Raw genomic sequence first — 24,117 nt, forward strand, 5'->3', positions numbered from 1 at the left:
TTCTTCACAGAATATTAATATGGAAGGGTTTTTTTCCTATGAAAAGAATATATCTGACCAGCCTTGAAAGATAACTAGCAGACGGATAGTTCTCTGACGCTTGCAAGAGGAGAGCAAGAAACCTCTGAAGTGCTGGGCCCCCGAACCATTATATTTATAAGTCTGAGCTTTGTAATGGCTTGGGTATATGGAAGGCACCCTAAGGCTTTGAATACTGGCCAGCTGGGGTTATTTTTGGTAACCCATACAGCTTAGGTCCCTGCAGAAGTGATCTAATGATGAAAATCTAGAGATGAACAAATATTTTAAACCTGCTTGGTTGCTCTCTGCTAATATCTACTAGCCTTAAGAAGGAAAAAGGCAATACGAGAAGTGCAAAAATGTGAAAGCATCTACATTAAAAAATATAATTTGTAGAAATGTAGTGTCACAGGTTTTATAAATGTTATACAAAAAGTTGCTTATGGTGCTAAGCTATATCACAACAGTCTAGTAAAAATAACATTTTTGATACTGTATATTTTTAGAAATTTGGGGATGTTATAGTGCAATCATACCTGAGTTCCATTATAGCAAACTGTGTATTTATATTATTTCATTACCACAATTCTTTCTTAACATATTTAAGGTAGACTGATAGGACATTGTTGGCTTATATCACGTCTTCAGTTTTAACTATAGTCATTGGTTAACAATATTTCATTGTTTCCTTATAAATGTTATAATCAGCACATTTAGACAGTCAAAGCTATTGTAAATTATAGTACACTATTACTGCTGCTGTAAAGCACTTACTAATAGATCTCCCTCACTCATTGCTTATTTATATCTGCCCTCCCTTAAAGTATTACAGTAGTAATTATAAAAACACTTTTACTATAAACCCAAAATAACAGAGCAACTAAAACAGTCAGAGGCTTTCCATAAGCTTTATGCTCTGAATGGCACATCAGGTAACACGTGGGCTGGGATTCAAAACGGTTACCCATAGCAGTATGCCCTAAGCACCAGGGAATATTTTCTTCACTTTACTTACAGGAAAGGAGATAGAGCAACATGTTTTGCAGCACAAAAGATGTATGGGAAGAGGAGAAACACTAAACAGCAGGGATTATTTCTACTTAGTATTTTAAGCCACTTTAAGCCACTTAAAAAGTTAATAGAAAAACAGGCCTTGTATCTAAATGCATTTATTCTACGATAAGAAGTATGGAACTCTTAACATCTGACATTTTTGATTGGTAAGGGTCCACGAAGGCAGAAAAGGGCCTGTTAGCCCTTTTGGTAATCTTCAAATGATTCAGACACATGCAAAATAGCTGATAATGAGGTCTTTTCTCTTTGCTGCTAAAGCAGGGGTTCCCAAAATGTGCGCCTCGCTTCCTCACAGGGGCGCCGCGAACTCCTAAGCTTTGTAGCATATAAATACTACTACATGTGCATTTCTTTCCGCACACAGAGGGTACTGAATTGCTGTCTTAGTAGTGATCATAATATACATTATTGTTCCACCAAAACTGGTGTGTCAAATACATTAATAATCAAGTCAATTGCTTTTTGTTTTCTTTTAGCTGCAGATAGCAGTTTCCTAAATAGAGTACGTGCTTTCAGCCAATCAGCTCATTCACTTTTGTCTACAACATGCTTTCAGCCAATCAGCTCATTCACTTTTGTCTACTTACCAAGCACAAAGTTATTATTATTATTTAATCTGTCAACAGTAAAACAATTACCTAAGTCCGTAGCTTTACTGTATTCTGATCCACTGTTATAGCAGCACATTTGTATTGGTCTAGTCTGGCAAGGAGGTTATACTTCTCTAAAATGAATGCAAGAATTTATTTTGATCAACGCAAGCAGCATACCTTCTCTCAACCATCCTTGATTTTTGAGTCAATTTTAGCTCTGTCCCCTTAATCCCTCCTAAAACTGATGGCTTTTGGAGAAAAAGGAGATAAATTACACTTATAAAATAAGTCTATATGGGTTTGGCTAACATATTTAAATTGCAACAGTTGTCAAAAGGCCGTTCATTGTGGTAGATGCATTCACTGATATTTCATTTTCTGTATATTGTTCCTCACCCAAGTGGGCAAGCATGGAACTACTGATACAGACCATTGTCGGGGTCTTTGGCTCTCCTTGTGTGCAATTTTGTAAGTTTATGTCTTCATGTGACCTGCTATTAAGAACTCTCCATTGTAATGGATTTGACTGGTATCACTGTAAAGCTGATATAGTTTTGTAAATAATGCATAAGTCAGTTAAGTCAGATGAAGCTAGTATAAAATAGGGCTTTTTGCAGCACTTCCTTGAACTGCGTTAAACTCATTTACATAGTTTAGCAAATGCTGTTATCTTTTTTTCTAAACCACTGTAGTCTCGTTTTAATTGATGACTGCAGAAGAAGAAATGTATATCTAGAAAATTGTGTGCCGTGAGGTATAGTATTAATTGCTTGGTAGTAATGATTAATTTTTTTTGTTGCATAGTGCAGCATTTCAAACTTTTTATGTAATTTAGGATTGTGATGATTTTATACGTTGTCATTACCGATGGACATGTACTCAGTACATTGAAGTTTGCTGTTTGTTATGGCAATATAATGTTGATGAGTGCGTGGGTACATAAACTCAGTAGTGTACGTCTAAAGGGATTTATACAAGCACACACTTAGACTGAGCATTGCACACACAGACTGAGCATTGCATTCACATGGCTTGGAATTTAAGTTTTAAGAGTTGTGATTTAGGATTTTTTCAGCTGTGAAATGAGTATAAATTTGAAGAGATATAAGGCTGATACTGAACCTTGGAGGTTGCAGTTAGGACATGAATCTCAACCTCTTAGCAGAATAAAGTCTTGGAATAACTGTTTTTGCATTAGCTTTTCTTTTTTGAAGGATATGAAGCCTCAAACTCAAATTCTTTCTTTGTTTAGTCAACCTTCCCACCTGATCTTGTTTTACTGATAGTGTGGTCCCAGCTGGGGCTATGGGTTAATGCCAGGGCATTTCGTAATAGTTTATTTAGGAATCCAAGAAACCAACTCTTCAACAGTGCCAACTGGGGTGGTTCATGGGCAGGTTTAGCATGAATACTTGAAGTTGAGGTATGTTGTTGTGGTACACTGAGTTGGGTCATCTGGAGTAGGGATCATGAATCAAAACAGTAGCAGCGTGCCCACTTTTCTTGTCAAGTTATGGGCATTGGTGGAGGACTCTACTACCAACGATGTTATTACGTGGAGTGGGGTAAGCGAGGGGCGGGGACAGTGGAGATACTGAATGGCTTGGGGTTATAGGCCTTCATGAGTGCGTATTGAGGTAGTGGGGCCTTCATGAATGTTGGGATGTAGAGTTCCACAAATTATAAAGTGATAGCTTACATATTGGTAAATGGCAGTTGGTGTGTTTTTGTTGTTACTAAATGTATTTTAGAGGAGGAAGAACTCGCAACATTGCATTCCACAGAAAGTAGATCCAGCAGTCTCTTACCTGAAAAGCTGGAAGTATTAAATACATTTATCTGTATTGCTGCATGTGAGGATGCAGTCCAGAAATGGTGCTGGAGTTGCTTTAGCACTTGAATACTTATATTGTGCATTTGAGGGGTGCATGATTGGTGGAGACAAATTCCATTCTTGTGGAAAGAGGTGAGCTTTTGTTGTATTCCAAAAATCATACTATCAGTCTTTTTATGATAAAAATAAGTTTTTGCTGCCTCACCAGGATGAAAATTGTTTTGAAGTCATTTTCATGTTGGTTTAAGTTGGTTTTTAATGATGTGTGAAGGATTAGATCTGTACCTTTTCCATGTTATCTGGAATTTAAGGAAGGTCAGCAGGTAAGTTACTGACAAACAAAAAGAAGAGAATAGAAGAATGTATAGAGCCTTGAGGTATGCTTTTAGTGAGTTGGGAGATCTGTAAAGATTCTATTAGTCAAGGCATTTTTATATTACATTTTTCTGTCCTTCTTGGAGCATCATTACTCCCCATCCTGGCCTCCAGTTCCCATGCCTACAATGTCTATAAGCTTATCTCCTACACCATCATCATCTTCTTTCGGCTGTTCCCGTTAGGGGTCACCACAGTGGATCATCTGTTTCCATTTCTTCCTGTCCTCTGCATCTTGCTCTGTCACACCAACCACCTGCATGTCCTCTCTCACCACAACCATAAACCTTATCTTAGGCCTTCCTCTTTTCCTGTTACCTGGTAGCTTCATCCTTAGCATCTTTTTCCCAATATATTCAGCATCCCTCTTCAGCACATGTCTAAACCAATGTAATCTTGCCTCTCTGGCTTTGTCTCCAAACCTTCCAACCTGGGCTGACCCTCTAATATACTTATTCCTAATCCTGTCCACCCTTGTCACACCCAGTGCAAATCTTAACATCTTATCTCCTACACCACTGGACTTATAATATTGTTGGGGCCACTTGTAGATCTTAAGGGCATTCTGGGGGTTAGGACATCTCCACTTCCATCCCTGAGGGGGGACTTTAAATGCCCTACCAACTCCCTGCCCTGCCTCCCACTCTCATTTCTTAAAGTTAGACAGTCTGAACTCGGAACTAAATTCCTGTGGAACTAATGGGAGATGTAGCATGGCAGACCAGAGTGGTACAAATAATAGTCATAATAATGCTCGACCGATGAACGCTAATATTCCAGATTTTGAAGAGTCATCGCAAGTAAACGTGTAATCAGTATGAATACATCTGATCTCCCCTGAAAAAAAGGCCATTGGCCCCCTAGTAGGACTAATCCAGTCAACATATTTTTTCTGTTTGTTTTTTTAACCAATTGTTTTTTCTGTGTGACCTTTTTACTTATTGTTTTAGTTTGTTAGTTGGGATATTTTGCAGTAATTGTTTTTTCTGTGTGACCTTTTTACTAATTGTTTTAGCCAGTCAACATAGTTTAAGTAAATGAAATAAAAAGAAAAAAATTGGTTTTGAAATGTCAGATGTCTCTGGGTGAGAGAAGAAATGTGGTACTTTAACAAAAAGTGCTTTAAGTTTGGTAAAAAAAAGAAGACTTTGTGAGGTAATATTGTGTTTTTTTTATCAATGCAACTACCTCTGAGCATTTTTGTTCATGCAGCATGGAGTGGTTTTATAAGCTATAATGACAAACCCACCCCAGAATACTATAAATTGGATCCGAAGTAGACCAAATATAAAAATCTGGACATTTTACGAAATTCTGGACAGTTAAATTGAAATGTATTTTTGTGATCTTAAATACTTGTGTTATTAATTTGTTCAATTACAATTACATTTTTGTGATCTTAACTATGTGTGTTATTTATTTTTACCTAACTAACCCTTTTAATTAAAAAAAATTATTATTTCGCAAAGTATACTTGTTAGAATTTGACCGGGGGGGGGGCGCCTTGGGAAAACCTGGATTCAACAAGGGAGCCGAGAATCAAAAAAGTTTGGGAACCATTGTGCTAAAGTGTCTCTCTAAATCACTGATTTCTGTGATTGTGCTAACTTTTGGTCACAGCATTACTGTTCATGTTTGATCCTGTCTCTGAATTCTGGCCTTGCTTTTAATGTCAGGAACAGCAGAAGTCTGAGGATTCTATCTTCTCGCCTGGGAATGACAATCATATTTAAAGACTGACACCATAGTGAAGCATTAATAGGGTATTATGCTAAGAAAATTATTCTTTTGAGCTGAAGCACGGGATCTGAACTGCTTAGACATAGTAAAGCATTATTAAGTTTAATTCTGTTGGCTGCCAAAAAAACAATTACTAGAAAATAGAAATCAAAATCTAATCCAGCTGTATTTGAAGCACTGAATATTGTAAAAGAGATCAAAGAACTGGAAGAGGGATCTTTAGAAAAATGAAGGTGCAAATTACATAGAAATAATTGGAATTTATGGAAACAATATATTGCAGAATAATGTTCTAAAGGAGGAGGAGTACAACCTGCTCGTCAGCCCACAGGAGATCAAAGGCAGATGAGAGGAGTACTTCCAGCAGCTTCTAAATGAGAAAAAAAAACACGGAAGCTGTACTGGCCCAGACACAGCTTATAATAGGCTCATAGGTTAGTAGTAAGCTAACTGCCCTTGCGAGCCATTTTAAGCCTAGCCAATTATTCCTTGTGAGACTCAAACCCTGCACCTTGTGTTTGTAAGGCAAACTCCTTAGCCATTAAGCCACCCTTAATGAAAGAAGAAGAGGAGCCCACCATAGAAGAAGTAAAAGCAGCACCAAAGAAACTGATGGCAGAGGAAAGCAGCAGACACAGATGAGGTTACAACAGATATGATCAAGATGTTGGGCGAGATAGGGGAGAAATGTCTCCTGAGGGTACTCATAGCAGTATGGAGAGAAAGGCGTAGCCCAGATGACTGTAGAATAAGCATACTAGTGCCAGTGTTCAAGAACGAAGGAGACATTCACAACTGTAGTCAGTATAGAGGTATCATACTCCTGTAGTACTGAATGAAAGTTCTGGAGAGAGTGATTTATAAACAAATTATGCAGAGTAATAGAAAGTAAGACTGGAGATCAGTAGTTCAGATTCAGATCAGGATATAACACCAGTGATCCAATGTTTGTAATGCGAGAGATAGTTGGGAAGAAGCTAGAGATGAAGAAAGAGTCCAACTGGGCATTCCTAATCTTGGAGAAAGCATAGGATAAGGTCCCAAGAAAGCTGATCTGGACAGTCCTGTGGTGGTCTGTAGTAAAAGAAACATTGGTAGAATTACTGAAGGATCTGTACAAGGACCTGATGACTCAACAAACAGTGTTCGGCATCACATATGGGTTGCTAATGGGAGTGGGTGTGAATCAGGGTCCAACTTTAAGCCAACTGCTATTCACAGTGGTGATGGACTACATTAGCAACCAGACTGGTAGGGAAAGATCAACAAGGTTTCTGTATGCAGACAATGTGGCATTACAGGCAGACTCTGAGCAAGAAGAAGTTGTAACAGAGGGGGTTGGGAGGATGGCCTAATGGTTAAGGTGTTTGCTTACAAACACAAGGTACAGGGTTTGACTCTCACAGGGGATAATTGGCTAGGCTTAAAATGGCTCTCAAGGGCAGTTAGCCTAGTACTAATCTATGAAACTATGAATATAAGAACTTCAGCAAAGGACAGGGGAATGGATTGCAAAACTGAAGGCACTTGGAATGAAACTGAGTACAGATAAGGCAGTTGTAATGACAGCAAATTGGGGAAATCAGAAGAAGCTGAGAATTGAGATAGAAGGGGGATAGTGGAACAGGTTAACAGCTTCAAGTATCTGGGAGGGGTGGCTGAGGAGAAGGAAAGTTTGAATGAAGAGGTCAAAGCTAGAATCAGAGAGGCTGCAGCCAACTGGCACAGGGTTGGTGTGTGACAGAAGAATGCCAAAGAAGCTGAAAACTAAGGCATACAAAACTGGTGTGACCAATAGTACTGTACGGTACAGAAACCTGGGCAGTAAAGGCAGAGCAGTTGAGGAAGCTGGAAGTGAAGGAGATGAAGTAACTGAGAAGGGTGGTAGGATGCACACTGTGGGAGAGACAAAGAAATGAGGACATCAGAGCAAAAGCCAAAGTAGCTTCAAATGCAAAGAAGGTCAAAAAGAACAAATTACAGTAATTTGGGCACATGAGCAGGAAACCAGAAAACAATCCTGTAAAGAAGAAGGTTTGGGATAGACAAGAAGAAGGCAAGAAGAAATGAGGACATCCAGCAAAGAGGTGGATAAACTGTGAGAGAAGCCCTGTGAAAGATAGGGCTGACTGTCAAAGAAGGTGAGAGAGTGGCACTGAAACAAGAGACATAGCAACTGTTGACACGGTATCCTGACCCCATGTAGAAAATGCGAAAAAGGAGGTTGATGATGATGTGCACAAGGAGGAGTGAGGTTTAACGAAAGGCAGAAATTGAGCGATTTATGTAAAGTTAGACTGAATATTATAAAAAAAGAAAACACATATGTAATATATAATGTATGCAATTGAAAAAATGTTAATATGGGTTGTTTTTTTTTCTATTAATGTACGTATGCCTATATCTTAAGTGATAACTTAATATATGTGTTTAAAATAAAAAAAAGATGTTAATGACAGAAAAAGAAAGAAATTTATCCCAGTGTCCTGCCAAAACTTCGCCTTGTTAGTTTAAAATAACAAGTCTTCGTTGAAAAAGAACTAAAGGTTCCCTGGTACCTGTCCATTTAACAAATGTATATAAAGTACACGATAACTATTTGAAACTACATCTCATATTCACAGGTAGGGCTGCTAACACATACAAATATCTCCAAATATAGTAATAAAACAAATCTAAATGTACCTGAATGTCTGCAGTACTTCCTTTGCTGATGAATATTTAACAGGATAACTGGCTGCATGTTAACATGAAAGCTCAACATAATGTTCTGTGCAGTTCTACATGTATAACATTTGCTACTACCCCTTTCGAGTGTGTGTGTGTGTGTGTGTGTGTGTGTGTGTGTGTGTGTGTGTGTGTGTGTGTGTGTGTGTAATTCAAAATGTCAAAAGCACTGTAGTCAGAGGGACTGTTTTTCCCATTTTTTTACTTATTTATTTCTTCAACTACTTACCTCCCTTTTGTTCATTTCAGTTATCATTTTGTATTCCTACAGGGGAACCCAGTGCATTAATACACACTGATGTATAGGTTACACCCTGATAAAAATACACCCACGAGCCTTGTGACTTAGAATGGAGGGTGTGGTCCTGTCAATACATAATCCATGCCTCATAACCCTCACTTGTGGGAAATGTGTCAACCACAAAAACTTTTGTCAAAGGTGTTAATAGCTTTAAGGCATTCATATGCGATCCATATTGTGTCATTATCTGAGAAGTGAATAACTACATTACTGTCTGAGTTACTGAAGGACTACCATGAGCTGAAGGTTGGGGGGGTTGGCATATTGGGTAAGGTGTTTACCTTACAGACACGAGGTACAGGGTTTGATTCTCACCTTTGGGAAGCATGGCTAGGCTTAAAAAGGCCCCCTGGAGTTGTTAGCCTAGTAATTACCTATGAAAGTATTTAGATTAATGACCTTGTAACCTAATGCAACTGGTTATCAGCTGGACCTTCGGCCATTTCTAGCATTTAAAATGAACCGAATAAACTCTGGTCTTCTGAAATGAATAAAGGTGTGACTTATCTGAAAGATAAATATCACAAGACCTTCTAAAAAAGGGTTACATCAAATTTAGAAGTCATGTTCATTCTATCTTTGCCAGTTCTATAACTTTGACAGCATACAGTGAAATCGGCCTTTCTGGAGGAAAATACTTTACTGTTGTAGTTTCTGATGCCAGGCTACACTTATACATCAATTCTACTTGAATTCTATCAACATACAGAGCATAAGATGTTGCCTGCAATATGAATGAAGCCAGGAACTTCAAATGCCCATAACTTTAACAATGGAAATGGTGTCCCCTTCCCCAAGCTTCAGTGACCTCTGAAGTCCTGGACATAGTATGCCTAGAAGATGGGGGTAATGGGGCTTGCTCCCACATCTGCAATGGAGGAAAATACAACCCCCATCGTAACAATGGTTTAAAAATCCTTACTGTTTAACATGACAGCCATTCAGATTTTTAGGGTTCAAACATTTGATAGGGGTTTGATCAAGATATATGGAATAAAGCATACTGTTATTAAATTTTGCCTCCTTGCAGTGGTCTCTGGTATTGGCAAATGGCTAATCTGGCATACTATTATAGTGTTCAAGACACACATAAGACAAAGTTGTAATAAGTGTGCTCAGGATACTGTTAGTGAGTCCTGCAATACCATTAATGTCTACATTCATGGACACATAACAGTATTATGCAAATATACAGATAATTTCAGAAAAAATTCTCTTTCGTAATATCTCAACATAAGTAAGACACACAACAGAAAAAATAAGTGCTACCTATCTTTCATAAAAGTAAATGTAGATTACATAAAGCACAGAAACATCTTACTTTTCTTATAATATCATTCAGCTCTAACTATGGATTCACTTTGATCACAAAGGATGAAAGCATAAAAAGGAATTCTTTAATTACATCAGAAAACTGAAAAGAAAAGGTGTGATTGCAAGATGTTATCAACAAACATTGGAGTGGTTCCACAGCCACAGGATGAAGCAAAACCACTTACAGGAAAACTTTTTTCATACTTCACAATAAGCAAATAAATATATTATTAAAGTGCTTTAGAGACAAGGCAGAGTATCCCTTATATAATATCGACATAGCTGCTGTTGCAAGTAAAATTAAAGACTCATTTACAAATGTGTGCTAACCTGAACCCTGCCCCTAACCCTAGTCCTACACTTCACCAAAAGTAATACACACACATGGTTGAGTGCTCAAAACAAAACCACCAACCAAAAACACAAAAGAGCACTCAAGGAAGGAATCAGACACTTTTTCATAGTATCCAGGAACTTTATTAAAGTCAGTAAAAATTAATTAATGCTTTAAGTTAAATCAATGTGTTTTCATCCTGTAAGTAACAGACTTCATCAGATGGACATACTATTTAAGAACAGTAATTTAACTCCACTTACATCCAAATAGCACCAATAAGAAACTTGAATCAATTAGCATTTTAAATAGTAAATCATTCTTTAAACATACAAACCTCATTATAAAAATACCTAACAAACACTATTCTCAAATATTAATCTATAAAAATGTGTTAAAAATATATTTTAAAAATATATTTAAAAAAATTGTAATCTATCCTATAAAAATGTTAAAATGAACTGTAGGTTCTTTTAAACATTAAATTATCATGAGAACTAAAATATGTATGACAAAAGATCCCTATAGTGGACTAAAAGCTAATTGCAGTCCCTTTATTTAACCAAAGAACAATAGGATCAGCATTTTAAAAATATAAACACCACTCAGAAACAGTGTGTGTTAAAAAATAGTTAGCCAAGAATGAAAAAAAAAAAAAATATATATATATATATATATATATATATATATATATATATATATATATACTGTTCCTAGGTTAAATTAGAAGACTCAAATTAGCTTTCAGTCCACTACAGGGAGCTTTTGTCGTACATATTTGAGTTCTCATGACAATTTAATATTTAAAAGAAGTTACAGTTCAGTTTTAACATTTTTATAGCCTAGATTACGAGTTTTTTTAAATATATTAAAATATATATATATATGTGTATATATATATATATATATATATATATATATATATCTTTTTTAACACATTTTATAGATTAATATTTAAGAATGGTGTTTGTTAGGTATTTTTTACAATGAGGTTTGTATGTTTAAAGAATGACTTACTATTTAAAATGCTAATTGATTCAAGTTTGTTACTGGTGCTTTTTGAATGTAAGTGAAATTAAATTGCTGCTGTTAACATAGTATGTCCATCTGATGAAGTCTGTTACTTACAGGATGAAAACGTGGTGATTTAAGTTAAAACATTAATGAATTTTTACTGACTTTAATAAAGTTCCTGGATACTACGAAAAAGTGGATTCCTTCCTTGAGTCCTACACTTTAGTTTATGAAAAACCTTACCAGTAAACAAGACACTTGCATACAGTTCACATAAACTACCACACACACAGCCATTACTCTAAACTAACCCACAAACAGTTGCATACATGCTCCCATCCCCAGTGCAGAATTGTTTGGTATAGCCCAACATGTTGGCATTAACACAGACTTCCACTGTCCAGTACTGCAAATCCATCCCTATAGAAAAGGAACACTTGGGTCCAGATTCCAAAGCTTCCTCTTAGTTTAAGTGAGGGCAGGCTGACAGCAGGTGCCCTGGAATCTGGTCCCAATAGTAAGCCTGTTTATAGCTAAGCCTTACACCAAAGTAAGTCACTTACACTGAGAGTAAGTCTTTCAGAATCATGGCAGACTTACACTGAGAACAACTCTTTTGGAATCTGGCCCTCAGTGGTCTTACTTTTGTTTACTCCTATACGCAATGAAGAGTGCTTTTGATAAATTCACACCACAATAAACTCTGTCAATAAACAGAGACAGAGTGAACTGCACTCATATATCCAATTATGAGAATATGACATTTATTTATATATATATTATATATATATATATATATATATATATATAGAGAGAGAGAGAGAGAGAGATAACTTTAGAGGAGGTGTTTAAGTTGTAATCCATGTTAATGGTCTGTTTTTCAAACACAGCATTACAGTATTGTTCTCTCCAGGTTTCTTCAATTAAAACACAAATATGCTTTGATATTTTAATTTTTTGCTTTGTAATTAGAAAACAAACTAGCTCCATGGGCTATACCATTTAACGCAAAGCAATATTTGTCCTACCGTATTTTTCAAGAGGTTGTTCATCTCCCTCTTCACAATGGAGACATGCTCTTTGATCTCGGTGACTTTGCTTTCAGCATTGGAAGACCCACTGGAAGACTGGTGGATAAGCTTTGCTTTAGATGCAATTTCTGATACACTTGACCTGTAGGAAAAAACAGCATATTTTGTCATTTGTATCTGTTACCAAACTTCTTTTTGTTTCACCAGAGATTTACCTCCTTTTACTAAGAGCAACTTCAGAGGGATCTACTGCTATGTTAACAATCTTGCTGAGATAAGAACAATGATCTACATATTATTTTGGTGGTTTAAACAAATATACAAATGTTGTTATGTTTTGTTTTTTTCCAAACTCATACAGTCCATTCTTGGCCTTCATAAATCCTGAGCCCTGCTGCTATGAATTGCTCCAATCAGTAATGAATTTATTTACGATCTATATAAAAAGACTCCTGATAAATTCCTAATAAGGTATGACTTACTGAATCCCAATTTTGATATCACTCTGTACTGACAACTTACTACCAAGTCATCAGCAGTATTTAGATGTGCTATATTACAACACTGCAACAAACGACTCAGGTATAGGTCACAAATTCTTCCCCTTTATTACCTTTTTGTGGCTGCATGTACCCCCACCGTAAATATATATTCTTATCCAAAGACAGATGCATCTTTTCTCAACAGCAAGTTATATGTCACTGGATCAAAGTACATCTATAAATATCAGAGTCAAACAATAACTTGAGTACAGAAAATTGCAACTTGCAACACAAAGCATCACATGTAAAATAGCAATATTATTTTTGCAGAGTGACCTGAACCTCCCAACATAGGTGTACTGAAGCCACAGCTGTGATCTTTAAATAAAATGCAATAATGGTTACAAAAGCTTAGAGGAAAGGGATTTAAGAAAGAAAATACTAAAATCTTCCCTGAATCACCTGACCACAAAGAACCCATTACACAACATTTAACAAAACACTTTGATGCACTGAGAAATTAACAACATAGGAAAGTGATTGCACAACAATTATAATTTAAATGCCAACAAATCAACAGTTAAGAAACTATGGCAAAGCCATAAACTGAATATATCTTGTGTCTTACAAGGGGAACAGGGAGTCACAACCAAGGTTTAAATGCAAATACCCTTTGAAAAGGCCTTATTGTTTTTTTTTAAGAAATGCCAAACTGACTATGTAGGCTCCAATATGGAAACTGGGAACAGATGATTGGTGGACCTTAGTGAAAAAGTAGCTCAAAGACATATCAAACAGCTCTAACATACATGCCAAAATAAGTCTGGAGAAACACAATATGAAGATGGGTGTCTTTGGAATGCCCATGCAGAGAAATACTTCCATTTGTCTTATACAAAATATACCTTTTGAGGGAAGCATGTACTCACTATGAATATTATGAAAATTCACTCAACTAGATTTCATCAGAAGAGAAAATTTCCCTTTCCATAAGTTGCAGAGGCCTCAGACTTGATTATTTTGGGTAGTGGATGTACAGGGTAAAGACCTCTACATGGAGGGTTTAAAAGGCTTTGTCCCATCGAAAACATAACTTTAAATTCAACTTTGAGCTCTTTGTTGTTAATTCATAAGAGCCCAGGCTCATGATTTTCACAGAAATATCACAGAACCAACTTTAGAGAGGCTGTAATGAGACAAACTTCTTTTCTGGAAAATGGGAGCAATCTGGCAATGGATTAGAACTCAATGAGTCACATAATTAAGGTGAGGGTATGCAGAAAAGATGACCCATTACTGAAATGTCAGACAATAGTATCATGGAGTAAGGAGCATGTGACAAACAGTGAGTGGCATGACCCCCATATCAGAGGACATATCCTGTCAACAATGCTACAATGTATCTTTGAGGATCACAGCTAGTCCTAAGTGACCTGTTCAAACAAGAGCTTTTGAATGAGTGAATTGTGATGAAAGAATATTTATCAGCCCTGGATTTATTAGAACATCTTAGGGAGATACATTTAGGGAAGGAGTAAGAAAAAGCAAATCTGCACATCATTTTTGGTAGCAGACAAAAACAGCTCATGATCTGGCTGATCCCAATGTCAATAGAGATATTTAATTACTTTCCCACTTGGATTCCACTCACAGAACATCATGGCAGTTCTACTATCTTGCCTACCAAGCAGATGAGTTCTCCAGGAAAATTATCTTCTGTCATGATGAACCTTTCCATTGTTGTCCATTCCAACAGGTATATAGCCTTCTATCAAAATAGGTAAGAATATATCTTCACATTTGTCTGACTACTGATATGCTGTTCATTTGAATGGTAATACATCGCTTGGAACGCATACGCTTTCATTTCTGAAGTTGTAGCTAAACTGCTCATATGCCCAAGATATTGACATACAAATATAACTCCAACAGAGATCACAGCCCTTGAAGTGGCTAGGTCACCCTTGTTGCTCCACACCCAGAAAGAAGGTATAGACGTTAAGCACTCCAAGGGGGATGTACCACAAATGGTCGATTCATGACCAGGCTGGGCAACTGCAGCTACCATTTTTTACATTCATAGGTAATCCTGACCAGAATGTCCAGAACTGAGTCCTGGTGCCTCTAAACCTCTTTTATAGTCAGTTTAAGGATTCTTTTGTATAACCAGCTAGAGAAACCATCAGACTGGAGAAAAGCATGTGGCCTAGAGCTTTTATTTTAGAAGGACTAGTGCTATTTTGTTGAGCAAAAGAAGGTGATTAAGTCCCAAAAGGTTCTGGATCCTTTTTTAGAGTAAACAAATCCCAATATGATTGTATACAAAAAAAGTCAGTAGGATTGGAAACCAGCTAGGGTGCTTTAAAGTTTAGTCTTATCACCAAAAATTACAGCAGTGGCAATGTCAAGTCCTTCACAAGGACCAGCACACCTCTCAACTGTCCAGATTTTCACAGAATGTCTAGATTTTTGCCTCATACTTTCGGTCTGTTCCTCATAAAATTTGTAGTTTTCTGGCAAATCACTGGGACGATCTGAAGATTGAAGTCACAAAATAAAGACATACATTTGAGTTTCAGACCTCAAATCCTTCAGAAAATGTATGTTAACACAAACCCTGTTACTTTAGCAACTTTCTAAGTTTATGAGAGTAATATTTAAACTCTGTCCCTATTTTGGGGCATTTGTCCCCCCATTTTGTCAGACTTTGTCCAGATTTCTTGCAATAAGAGGTTGAGAGGTATGAGGACCAGTCAATATCACTTTTATGCAACTAGGCTCCATTTATCCAGATAAACATTCACCTGAAGTTCCCTGAGGGTCAGCATCACCATACACTTTGTGAACACCCTGGAAGCTGCAATACTGTCAAAGAACAAAATCCGGAACTGGAAGTGTCTAGCTTCTGTACAGAAGTGCAAAAATCTACTAGATGGATTGAATACTTTGATGTGAAGATAAGCATCTTGCAGGTCCAGAGAACATACTCAGTCTCTCTGTTTTGACATAAAGGGTGGTGCAGTGGTGCAGCAGTTAAAGTTGTTACCTCACAGCAAGAGGTTCTCTGGTTCAATTCTTGGCCGGGGTGCCTTTTGTGCGGAGTCTGCATGTCCTCCCTGTGTTCGCGTGGGTCTCCTCCAGGTATTCTAGTTTTCTCCGCAGACCTCCACTGAAAATAGGCTCTGTACTAGTCAGTCTTTCCCAGTCAACAAATGTTAAATAAATAAATAAATGAAGGTCAGAAGAGAATGAAAAGCAGCCCTGCCTAATTTATCTTCAAGCATAAAAATAAAGAGATCACTAAGACCCAGAATGGGCTTCGTGTACCACGTCTTCCATAGCACCTTGCTGTTCCTTGGAGATATGCTGTATGGTTATTTAGACAAGGAGCTTTATTACCACCTTCTTTACTGAGTGCTTTTATTGGAATGGTTCGATGTGGAAAAGAGGAACAAAATAAAACTGTGGTCAATAGTTACTATGTTCCTTACAAATGCTTACTTCATGATAGCACATCAAAATTCTGCATGGGAAGAGAGCCTCCTCCAATCATCTTCTCAAGTACCCAAACAGATTTAAAGTTTGTTAATTGTTGGGTCCATATTATTTCGCCAAAACAGTACTCCAGAGAACACCTATTCAGCAACCTGTAATCAGCGAAAATTGCATCAGCAATTCTCTGAATTTACTAAGGGCAACTAAACAGTTGCCCAAAGCACAACGGACCAACTGTTACGTGACTCGAACTCAGCAAAGTGGGGGGTCTTCACTCCCCCCCCTCTCACACACACACACACACCTCGATGTGTGGGGCTTCACCCCCCAACTATATATAACAACTCTGAGATCGCACTACAGTGGAGAAAACGGCAAAGTCTTGTAGTTGTGCATTGTCCTTTGGGCAACCATTTTGTTACCCTTAGTGAATTCAGTGAATCGCTGAAGAGATTTTTGCTGATTATCGGTCGCTGAATAGGTGTTCACCGGAATACCATTTTGGCAACCTAATATAGACCCTTAATTGTCACCCCAAATGGTACCCTTCTGCTCTGCTGCCCTATCACCAAGGAGAGTAGTACTTGTTCCAGTGACCCTGATGTTGACTAGGAGGTGAATGCTGGCAGCACTGGTGTTCCTGTTGCTGGCTTTAGAGGAGTCCAGTGACACCAGAGTTTATACTGGATCACCCGTGACCACAAAAAAGTGTGTTATGCAAGAAAACTCATCAACGCTAAAGCATAAGGGGTTTGCCCCTTTTCCACCATGTCCTTCAAGTTTTCCTAAACTTCTTAGCTAACCAACAGGAGTTCCCAGTAAGGATTAGTTATTTAAATTACCTTAACATCCTCAGTGAAAGTGGTCAGTTGAAACTAGAAGTTTCAATGCACAGAAACACCATATCATATTACCTGGGATTCCCCATCTGCATTATTGTAAGCTACTCAGACTGTTGGGGATACCACTATAATGGTAATAGTCACCTGAGTCTTGAAATGCTCCTTGCCTTCAATACCAAACAGCTAATCTATGCTATCGCTTCATCTAAACATCTTCCTAAAATAACAGTATCTGTTTTATGTAGTTCAATGCATCTAAGGCCAAAATTTTGTAAACATTCTGTTAAAGCCTGTCCAAAGTCTTCAAAATGTGTAACAGAGGATGTACTAGTTAAGCCTGAGGGGTATTGTGTTTTGGATACCTGCCAACACGGTCTGATTATACAGACACACACACACACACACACACACACACACACACACACACACACACACACACACACACACACACACACACACACACACACACACACACACACACACACACACACACACACACACACACACACACACACACACACACACACACACACACGATAAAGTATTGTGATAAAAGCATTTATCTGTCATGAAATGCACTATCACTCAATGTACATAATCAGCATTTCATCACAATTCCAGCCATGTCATCAATAACCAAACCTCTTTACAATTTATTGTTTAAGCCCTGCACTACAAAAATAAAAATTACAATAATGATTAAAAACCCTTACACTAAGCTGTCTCCATGGTGCAGAAGGATAGAGCACTGAATGTGAACCAGATGACCTGGGTTCAGCTAGTATGCCTGACATCTGAGGAGTCTGCTGGGAGTATTGGAGATATAGTGGTACTTTACCAGCTCACCTCAGGGGGGTGAAAGGGGTTTTAAGTATATGATGATATCCCCATTGGTGAAATTGGGGGTATGTAGCCTAAGCTTATGAATACTTGGGTAGGCACCAACTGATATTTTGCCCTTAATGTTTATTATGTATTTATTTATACAGTTTGATGACCGGGATAGTCCACTGGACCTGGAAGAGCCTGTTTTCAGTGGAGGCCCAGGGAAAAAAGCTTCAGAGGATATAGACAATTTTACAATAGTTATACAAAAGTAAATAAAGTAGTAGAACAGTGTAAAATACAGAGAAAGTATACAATTTGTTAAAAAAAAGTCATAACATTTCTAATCCTATGCAATGATTTACAAAAGTGAGGTTCATGTAGTCTAAACATTTTAAAAGTACAGGCATTTCAGATGAAAAAAAAAAACATGTAAGTAAAACATTTATGTACAGATAAAAAAGCAAGCTTTTTTTTTTGGAAGTTAGAATTATGAGGAGAGGACAGAGAGAAGAAGGTGAGGTGGGAGAGGTAAAAGGTGGTATATAGTGGAGAAAGGGAGTGGGCTGGGGGGAAGTTTATGAGGTATAGGGTAGGAGAGGAAGTAGAGGCAAAGGGTAAGCGGGCACAAAGATAGAAGGTTGTGGTATATAGTGCATGGGAGATGGTGTTAAAGAGCTTATGTGGTAGGGGTACAGGAACATTCACACTTTGAAAGGAGGTGAGATTGGAGAAGAGTTTTGAAGTGTCTCTGAGTATTTTGAAGGGTGGTAGAGAGAGAATTCCAGAGTTCAGCTAGGGAGCAGGATAATAGTAGGTGGCCAGGGGGTCGACGAGGCTTATATATGTTTAGAAGATGTTGGGTGCAGGGGCAGGGAATGGATAGTTCATAAACCAAAAAAAAAATTCATATGGTGGTGATAATGGTGTTGTACCAGGATGGCTTAATCTCCTCTTTGCCATTGGGAGAAAAAAGCATTCAACTAGGTTGGGGGGTCAGGAGTAATTCTTGACATCAGAGAATGCGAAAAGGCACAATTAACAGTCTATAGTCTGCTGCAGAGAGGCCACAAAAAGCCTATAATAAGTGCAACTTCTAAAACGATGACTGTCCATTGACAATGAAAATTATGATCACTACAACTTCCCAATATAAAGGTAAAACATAATTTACTTACCTACATATAACCTGAAGTAAAATAAAAAAGTGTGATGCAAATACATATTAAAAAGTAATTACACGTTTGAAAAAATACCAAAAAAAATTATTACCCAACGTTCATAAAAAGTCACAGAAAATGGCAGCTGAAACAAGACAAAAACCTACCAAAAATCTAACCCTGTACAGGAAAGGAAATATTATCCAAAACAAAAAATATAGTAAAATAAATCTAATATTACACAGGAGAAAAATAATCATCCAAAACAAAAATATAGGTAAAGAAATCTAACCTTTCACAGGAAAAAATGATCATCCCAAACAAAAAATGTAGTACAAAAACATAGAACAATAACAGTTCATAATAATAATTAATAATAATGAAGATATAAAAAAAACTACAATAAATCTAGCCCTAAAAGAAAAGAGTGGCCATTCACACCAAAATTCAAAATGCAGTGACCTATAAAACAAAAATCTAAAAAAAAAAAAATACATCAGATACACAATACAGATAATACATCTTACAAAATTCACTAACACCAGAGCAAAAGACGTTATACATATCTGCAACAATGAAGATTTCCATCCACTATCATGCATTTCAAAGCTCTCTACCAGCTATATGTACCTTACATGAAACCTTCTGCTCTCTTCAGTAACCCCATCTCAAACACATATCTGATCTTCCAAGTTCCAACTATACGCACACAGACACAGACTTCTAACATTCACTGTTCCATGCACCAACTGAATGACTCCACCAGAGACAGTCACCTACTAAACCTTACTTCTAAATACACCAAACTCCAGTGCAAAAACTAATGAGAAAATAAAAAATAAATCTCCCCTCAGAAAGGAAAAATAGAATTTCTAACTAATAAAAAATATATAAACATTCAAAGCAGCAAAACATGAGCTAAAATGTGTTCTTGAGCATAATCATTACATATTAGTGGTAAATACTTTTTTTCCACTTGCTCAGTCTTCATCAGACCTTTTTCCTCTCAAAAAAAATTGTGTACTATGACCATGTGGAGGGTTTTTCTGACCTTACTTCACTTATTTATCATGGGATCATAGGAGGTTACTAGGCTAATGGCCCTGAGGCCCTTACAAGCCTATCCAAGTTTTTTTCCCTTGTGTAATGGCGATATTAGCAGACCTGACTCAGCACCTGTGCCCCTGTCCAGAAGGGATGCAGCTGAAACCCCAGGGGTGAAGCTGCAATTCCCCATCCAATTATCCAGGTTATGAAAAGGGTCAGTGAAGGTTCTGTTTTACTAGGACTGGAAGCTTATTCCAGAGTAGAGAGAGCCTCTGAGCGATGACCCTGTCTTTCCAGTGGGTCCTGTTAATATCACTTCTCATGTTGAGATCACTACAGCGGGTGCAATAAGTACCATTTGTCTTGCTAATGTGCAATATTTCCATCAGGGCAGGATCCGCTGTTGCCCTATATGCCAGGCAAAGATCGCCCCTGATTAGTCTGTATGACACAGTGTACAGTGACAGAGATTTTACTCTATCAGCATAGGAGAGGTGTTGGACACCTTGATTTTTCTTTGTAATGTACATCTACGGTCTCTCTCTCTACTGACTCCATAGTTGCACAACTGTGGGGAAAGAGCAGAAATGAAAACCTGTTTGTATCCCATGTCTGCAGCAATCTCTACCAATATTGCAGTTATCAAACTGCATCAGAAGTAAAAAGTAATTACAGAAATTCTACCAGCATTACAAACCTGCTCTTAAAATATTCAAAATCATTTTGAAAATCATTTTGACAATCCTTTATAGTGCAGTCACAGTTATTAGAGAACTTCACACATAAATGCTTATTATCTTTAATTTCATAAATGGCTTTGGTTAGTATATAAAGACATGTGGAGCAGCCTAAGCAGAGACATGTGCCTTTGCTTTCCAGCAGTAGCTCCAGCTTCACTTTGATAATCAGAAGATAATCAGCTGAGGTCTTTGCATGTGTGTAAGAGACCGTTAATCTCTTTTAAATAAGGTCTCCTACAATTTCATCTGGCAAAAGTAGTGGTGCACCTTATCCAGAAAGGGGCCAATTCTGCCATAGAATACAGATCCTTAAACACATTACTCATTTGTACTTGCCTGCATCAATTGTTTTCTGGCAGGTACATGACAATCTTCTTGCATCACCACCTCACAAGCTTTTTCTAATATATTCCTAAAATAGTTAGCCTTTCAGAAAGCTCTCCAACTAACCACTGTAAGATATCAGAAGAGGAGGACGGTTGTTCTGGCTTCATAAACCCACCACCAGGAAGGAAATGCCTTAAATACCTGAATCGGCACCTGCTACAACTGTCCAGAAGGGATGCAGGTGAAACCCCAGGGATGAGTCTGCGATTCCCCATGCAGTTATACAGATTATCAAAAGGGTCAGTGAAGGGAGCCTCTGGAAGATGACCCTGTCTATCCAGCTGGTCCTGTTAATATCACCTGACTGTGGAAATGTACTTGGAGCAGATGCCTTCCTGTACTTTTATTGCTGAACTGACTTCCCCAAAATCCAAAGCTCCACATTCAGATCAAATCGCTTATCCAAGGAATACAAAAAAATCTAATACCACCTTACAGAAACTGAGAAAGTTGATGTACTTAAAATAAAAACTTGTTTAATTACCCCACAATTTATTTTAGTCATCTATTTATTTGTTTACCAGGAAAGTCTGACTGGGCAATAACCCATTTTTAGCAAAAGTCCAGAGAGAAAAGTCCAGCATATTACATGAAGACAAAATAGCAGAATACATCAAAGGGCAGTCTAGAAGGGCATTAATGCCCGTACTTGAAATATTTGTATGTATGTATGTATTTGTATGTAATATAAACATTTGATATGGATTGTCATTTTTACAAGTGCAATATAATATAAAAGAGTTGTAAAGGTTGCCATTTTACAGGTATAATCCAATACAACATAATAAGAAGTAAACAAAGAAATAGTAAGATTGTCTAGTTTGAGAATAAGGCTTAATTTGTGTAAGTTAGAACAGGTGAAAAAAGAGGAACATGGAAGCAAAGGGGATATAAGCAGGGGAAGTAAGTGAATTCAAAAGAGAGAAAAGACAATGGTTAATTAAGGAAATAGTTATTAACAAGGAAATATAACTGGGAAGCAGATAGCACCTCCATCTTTGTACTTTTTAACTGGAGGTAATACTTTGAATCAATATCAGAACATTTGTGAGTTAGTGCAGATTTAATGATTTCTTATTGCTGAGCTACAAAACTACACTACATGTTCCAAATTCATGAGAAATGGATGAATGTAAATGTGTAATGCTCACCAGTGTCAATGTGTAAGACATTTTCTTTTGAAAATCTGTCATCTATTCAATTAACTGAAATTAATCCCTTAAAAAAATGGTAACCCCTTGACACATGGTTATACCCTTTCAAGAAAGAATGCATTAGAGAAAACAATTTACAGATTCTGGAACACAGAAATATAATGTTTTCCACAATTGTGTTTACTTCCTGTAGTACATGATACAACTGTATTTGTAATTCATAAAAGGAATTAAAAGACAAAACTTCATAATTTTCTTTTATATTGTATCGTCACTACTGCAAAAGTATAAACAACTATTTAAAAACTTTTTTGCTATTTTGGAAGGAACATAGACACTAGGCTATTCTCAGTGTTTTGGTCAGTCTTTTATTCATTTAAATCACATTTTGAGTGCTTTCATTTGTTGTAAAGTTTTCAGTCAAACTTCAGCAGAAAATAATATAAAATGAACCTAGGCTTATTATTTAACTGGTGTAGCGAGCGGGGGAGGGGTTAAGGAGTTCCCTAATCCATGAACCTAGGCTTATTGTTTAACTGGTGTAGCGAGCGGGGGAGGGGTTAAGGAGTTCCCTAATCCATGAACCTAGGCTTATTGTTTAATTGGTGTAGTGAGCGGGGGAGGGGTTAAGGAGTTCCCTAATCCATAAACCTAGGCTTATTATTTAACTGGTGTGGCGAGCGGGGGAGGGGTTAAGGAGTTCCCTAATCCATTAACCTAGGCTTATTGTTTAACTGGTGTAGCGAGCGGAGGATGGGTTAAGGAGTTCCCTAATCCATGAATCTAGGCTTATTGTTTAACTGGTGTGGTAAACGGGGGATGGGTTAGGGAGTTACCTAATCCATTTAAGGATACTGGAAATGCTCAGGCTTTCATTTAGTCCTGGGGGTGTGTCTGCTTGCAACTGTATCTGCCATTTTAACTCTCTAATTAACAACAAGTTGTCTGTGTTACAAAGGGGGTCAGTAATCCCTAGGGGATCTGTGACTTTTTTCAGTTGCTGCCTGCAAATTGGAATCTGGAGAACTAGAATCAGGTCCTACTATGACTGGCTAGTGCATTGTAAGGGTCTTGCTTCCTGGTGGTTCCCACATGTTGTGTTATCCAGATCCTAAGTAGTCTTGTGGTTTTTCCAAAGTAATATGCTTCAAACTGAGAACATATTGCTATGTAAACCACTTTGGGGGTTTCACAGTTTAAATGGCCTTTTATGTGAAAAACCACCTGTGGGGTGGTGAGATATGCCTTGGGGGTTTGAATGACAAAATCGTGCTAGTGGTATTTCCTGCATTGGTACATGCCTGGGGGTGTGTGTCAAAGGTGTGTGCCTGCAGCATCTTTTCTGATTCAAATGTGGCTTTGAGGGACACACTCTTCTTGTAGCAGAAGTTTGGCTGGTTTCCAAGGATTAGGGCTAGCTCTGGGTGCTCTGCTATAAGTTCCCAGTTTTTAATGAAGATGTCTTTGATGCTAGTGGCATCTAGAGAGATGGGCAAGGGAAACCTTGGGGTGGTGTCTTCTGGTGCCTGAGCTTTGAGGTGGAATCTGTGTTTAAGGATGGGTGGGTACAGGGTTTCTCTCCTTGAGATTACCACTCCCATGACTCTGGAAACTAGATCCTCTGGGT

At 37.6% G+C, this 24,117-nt stretch overlaps 1 protein-coding gene across 1 annotated transcript in view; it reads right to left on the reverse strand.

Annotated features, from left to right (window-relative positions):
- Nucleotides 1-24,117, reverse strand: part of LMAN1L (lectin, mannose binding 1 like) — a 652,875-nt gene that overhangs the window by 65,424 nt on the left and 563,334 nt on the right. Inside the window, exon 11 of the mRNA XM_044077189.1 lies at nt 12,356-12,500. Within this exon, the coding sequence (XP_043933124.1) occupies nt 12,356-12,500 (145 nt within the window). The remainder of the gene's footprint in view (nt 1-12,355; nt 12,501-24,117) is intronic.

This window comes from Protopterus annectens, chromosome 7.part0 (genome assembly GCF_019279795.1).
Source record: "Protopterus annectens isolate FY-2018-M chromosome 7.part0, PAN1.0, whole genome shotgun sequence".
Classification (NCBI taxonomy): domain Eukaryota; kingdom Metazoa; phylum Chordata; order Ceratodontiformes; family Protopteridae; genus Protopterus; species Protopterus annectens.